Genomic DNA, 5,415 nt, shown 5'->3' with positions numbered 1-5,415 from the left:
ACAGTAAACTCAGTGCTTGACTTTACAGAGTAATACAGTAAACTCAGTGCTTGACTTTACTGAAATACAGTAGGTTCTGGTACTCATTTTGGGTGCCGGTACCGTTTATATTTAAGTGCAGGAGCTCCACAATACTTKTGAGCTTATACAGTATTCTATAAGAGGTGCAGGACCTCAAGCAGTAGAACATTTTAGGTGCCGGTACTCAGCTCYGGTAAGCTCTTTACTCAGTCAAGCACTGAGTAAACTCCTGATTAGGGCACATTGGAAAATTGGAAACCCACATTGTTAGAAACCCACATGTTAGAATTTGGGACATGGATCTTTTTCTGGATGACAAAATTGTTAAATAAATGTATTGCTAACCACTGCAATACTCCGATCTTTGGTTGCCCTCATCCCTTTCTCAGTTTTTATCACTCCGTAATTGACCTATGCACTCGTACCTGAGAGAGAAGGATAGCACACCTAGACACACACACACACGCACTAAGACACACACCACACACACCACAACACACACACACACACACACAACACACACACACACACACACACACACACACACACACACACACACACACACACACACACACACACACACACACACACACACACACACACACACACACAGAGGCATATTTTATTACCATCCTCCACAGGCAGCGAGTGTGCGAGGAGGAGGGGGAGGAGAGAGAGGGAGAGAGAGACGAGTGCACATAGACAGACGGAGCAAGCAAGATAGATATATAGGAGCGCTAGAGCCAGAGAAGAAGAAAAAGAGTGAGCACACAAGAAAGACAGCAAGAGAGAGGTGGGAGTGAGAGCACCAGAGACAGAGGGAGAGATAGAAAGAAAGAGAGACAGCTGTGTGTTTCCTCAGCTGTTTTACCCGAGGCCATGGCAGGCATGGCGTCGGAGCCAGTCACCCAGTCCAGGGTGATGTTCCAGTCCGCAGATAAAAAAGAGGAGCCTACGCATCGCAAACTGGGCAAGCTGACCGTCAAATACAACCGCAAGGACCTGCAGAGGAGGCTGGATATTGAGGAGTGGATCGACAATCAGCTGCACCTGCTCTTCGACTATGAGGTAGGTCGTGCACGGCTGCTGCTGGCACAGYTAGGTCCCAGGGTCTGTGTGGGTAGATTTATTACTGCATTATCAGCCTTGTAGATACACATTATCTGACCATCATATCAGGATGACTATACATCATATTACATTATTTATATCCTTTCTGAAAATCTGTATCACTGWATGGACATACATACMGCATTCCAGAGKAACACAACATTATCTATCTAACATAAATATATTAATTGGCTAATACAATCACCCCTTTCCTTATTATAAACMCTTATACACAGACAGTACTATAGTGGCACGCAGCATCTGTCCTCAGAAGATGAGAATCTACTCCCTTCTGTGACACTGGTTCAGACAGGGCAGCAAATCCCTGTTGTCTCTGGTCAGTTTGCAGTCTGAGACTTCTAAGAACTTGAGAGGTTTACTGCTTAGATCTCGGCAGGGAGGTTGTGTGCAGAACTGCTTACGGCCAGGATTGCACACCACAAACGGAGGGACTGGGCATTAGCATAATTGATTCCAAGATTAGGGAGTGGGACCCCTGTGTGGAGATCGTAGGACCCCCCCCCGTGTCATCACTGCACTGCAATTTGGTGGGGGGAAATCCAATTATAATCAGAGGCTGCATCGATTTGCTGGGAAGTCTCTGGGGATGCCATGGCAACAGAAGACTGGCTCCCACGTGAAGAGGAACGGCACAGAGGAGTCAGAGGGATGTCTTCATGCACTTCAATTATTCTCCACTGCCAAGAAACACTGCATATGGCATACTGATGCTGCAGGGCATGAGAGAGCATCACGTGTGAGGGGTGTCCTCATTAAAGTTCCTGAAAATAGCTACAGATGTAGGATCKTAATTTGATCCCTCTTTTGCTGCTGATAATGTTCTTGCGTAGCAGGAAATGCAAACTTGTAGTGTATTCCAGGTTTAAAAAGGCTTCTAAAGTTTGTAATGTTCACTTTAATTAATTTGTCCCAACTAAAAATGTATCAACACCTACAAAAAAAGTCAATTAATTATAATACACATAATTCACATTTCCTGTTGCTGCAGGATTATTTTCCTGTTGTAGCAAACTGGCTCAAATTAAGATCCTACATCTGTATATGTAGGGCTAGGAGGTTTCCCAGTCAGGTCATGTAGTCTTGAAAAACTCAGGTTCCTAGCTATAACATTGAGGTAAGAGGACAGGATTCAGGTTAATGTAGTGACCTGTTGAATTTATGATCAGGTCCAAATGAACACAGACAGCAGCATATCCTCAGTGGCAACACCTATCCAGGTACATGCATCCAAAGTGCATAGTCAGAGAGGGCAGTGACGGGCCGTTCGGCCAGGGCATCAGGTTCAACCAGATTCCATTCTACACACTGAGATGGGAGGGAGAGACATTCATTACAGACAGTCTGGTGGCAGACAGACACCCAACGTCTCCTCTCGGCTCAGACTCCACATTTCCCTCAGAACAGGCAATGGCTGGCGTTTTGTAAGGATTGCATTAAACCTGTCTCCTAAATATATTCCACTCAGCAGCGCAAATGTTTGCCGATCCCATTAACTGCTTATTTCTCTGGTAATATATGCAAAGATCCCTGAAAGGCGGTGGGTTGAAATGATGCCTGAATCTCAGAAAAAATAATAGAGGATTATGGTTAAAGAAGAATCTCTATGCTGCTTTACAAATGATGCTAGGTCAGTCTTGCCTGCTGCTTCAAAATCAAATCAAATAAATATGTTTAAATCAAATCACATTTTATTTGTCACATGCTTCTTAAACAACAGGTAGGATTTGATCTTAGTCCTGTATTTACGCTTTGCCTGTTTTATGGTTYGTCGGAGGTCATTGCGGGATTTCTTATAAGCGCAGTGGTGACCCGTCATTCAGGGCAGAACCCCATCTGTTGCCTGTTKTGCATGTTATTTTAGCATAAATACATGTCATATATCAGTTTGCAAACAATGAAAAAACAAACATTTTTGTTAATAATGCCGCATACAAACATCGGATCTTTTTTGCTTTCTTGAGTAAGGCAGCTCCAAAATGCAGGTGTTTCAGTTTAGGTCAGTGCTTTCTGTGGTGGTGGGGCAACCAGCGGAAAATACAGGGCGTAAGGGTTGGTAATGTTCTCTAGTTGCGCTGTGATTGGATAAGTGTTCTGTCACTCATGGGGACACTACGTCACCGCAAAATCTACAGGGAGAGCTAAGAAATTCAAGCCCCTTGGGTGCTGCCATAGACTTACATTAGAAGTGCCCATCCAAGAAGGCTCAAGGTCCTTGGCCACAGATTAAATTACATGAAATCACGTTATATCTACCATAGTTTTGATTGGACTGATCATGCCAACATCATACTTTCAAAATCTTAGCTAGCAAGCTAGACAAGCAGTCATCATGAATCAAGTCGACAATCTACTGGCAAATCCTTTTCAATCCTTGTCATATGAAGATAAATTATATATATAAAACATATTGGTGCTCATCGGCCATTGGACATAAACATTAGACAACAAGTGGAAATCGCAAATTCAACAATGAGTGTTTTGGAAGGAATCAGTGGCTAACTGCAAGGCTTGCCAAGCCATCACTATTTTGCTTCCCGTGCCAATAATGGTTGAATTCAAGAAGTGAAGAGGCGACTCTGGGATAATGGCCTTCTAGGCAGAGTTCCTCTGTCCAGTGTCTGTGTTCTTTTGCCCATCTTAATCTTTTCTTTTTATTGGCCAGTCTGAGATATGTATTTTTCTTTGCAACTCTGCCTAGAAGGCCAGCATCCCAGAGTTTCCTCTTCACTGTTGACGTTGAGACTGGTGTTTTGCAGGTACTATTTAATGAAGCTGCCAGTTGAGGACTTGTGAGGTGTCTGTTTCTCAAACTAGACACTCTAATGTACTTTTCCTCTTGCTCAGTTGTGCACCGGGGCCTCCCACTCCTCTTTCTATTCTGGTTAGGGCCAGTTTGCTCTGTTCTGTGAAGGGAGTAGTACACAGCGTTGTACGAGATCTTCAGTTTCTTGGCAATTTCTCACATGGTATTCCTTCATTTCTCAGAACAAGAATAGACTGACGAGTTTCAGAAGAAAGTTATTTGTTTCTGGCCATTTTGAGCCTGTAATCGAAACCCACAAATGCTGATGCTCCAGATACTCAACTAGTCTAAAGAAGGTCAGTTTTATTGCTTCTTTAATTATAACAACAGTTTTCAGATGTGCTAACATAATTGCAAAAGGGTTTTCTAATGATCAATTAGCCTTTTAAAATGATAAACTTAGATTGGCTAACACAACGTGCCATTGGAACACAGGAGTGATGGTTGCTGATAATGGGCCTCTGTATGCCTATGTAGACATTCCATTAAAAATCAGCCGTTTTAGCTACAATAGTTATTTACAACAATATAATGTCTACACTGTATTTCTGATCAATTTGATGTTATTGTAATGGACCAAAAATGTGCTTTTYTTTCAAAAACAAGAACATGTCTAAGTGGCCCCAAACTTTTGAACGGTAGTGTATATCCATTGATTCTTGAAGAATATAACTTATAAATGCCTCATGAGCTTAGTTCAGTTGTCACACTCCATGAGAACCCAAAATATAAGCTTGTCCGTTTTGTTATCGTTTCATCTGTGGATTTGCCCTTTAAACAGCTGCATATTATCAAGATATCAAAGTGCCTCCAACAAAAAGGTAAAAAAATAAGCCTATAGCAAATGCAGCATATGGCATTCATTTTTCACATGTAAATAGCACTTTCCAGTAGTGCTCAAAGCATGCCATTCCATGAGCGCAGCATCTATTTTTCAACTCAAATCAATGAGCCCAATCAGTCCTCCATGACAACAAATCATTAACAACAGAGTAGGGTTAGCTAATAAGCCCTTAGTTTTGGGGTTATGCTCAGGCAAAACAATTTGGCTAATCTATACTTCCAGATTTCTAAGTCCTATTCTTAAAGATCAAGGCGCATAACATTTATTGGAATGACTGGAATTCTGATAGACTGGTTTTAATGTAAAGATATAATTTAATCGTATTATTATATGTAGTAAAAAGTGATGGGTGAGAAGAAGCCTACATAACCAACCCATAAAGTAAAATGTAACATCCATATACGGCCAGCTATGTAAACTACAACATTGATTTATCCTAAAAGTAACAGAATGCAATCAGATTACGTTACTGAGTTTGTGGTAATCAAAAAGTTACGTTACTGATTACAGTTTTGGACAGGTAACTAGTAACTGTAACGGATTACATTTAGAAGGTAACCTACCCAACTCTGAGCACCCCATACTTCCCACAGTTATGCTTTAATTGGAAAAATAT

General features: G+C 41.7%; 1 protein-coding gene across 1 annotated transcript in view; it reads left to right on the top strand.

Moving 5' to 3' along the window:
- The first annotated feature begins 725 nt into the window (after positions 1-725).
- LOC111963220 (protein phosphatase 1 regulatory subunit 14B-like) overlaps positions 726-5,415 on the top strand; it is a 32,866-nt gene continuing 28,176 nt past the window's right edge. Inside the window, exon 1 of the mRNA XM_023986522.2 lies at positions 726-1,089. Coding sequence (XP_023842290.1) covers positions 901-1,089 — 189 coding nt within the window. The 5' untranslated portion in view covers positions 726-900. The remainder of the gene's footprint in view (positions 1,090-5,415) is intronic.

The sequence above is a fragment of the Salvelinus sp. IW2-2015 genome, linkage group LG4q.2 (genome assembly GCF_002910315.2).
Source record: "Salvelinus sp. IW2-2015 linkage group LG4q.2, ASM291031v2, whole genome shotgun sequence".
Classification (NCBI taxonomy): Eukaryota; Metazoa; Chordata; class Actinopteri; order Salmoniformes; family Salmonidae; genus Salvelinus; species Salvelinus sp. IW2-2015.
Note: the sequence above shows the minus strand (reverse complement) of the source record. Positions and strands in the feature narration are given on the sequence as shown.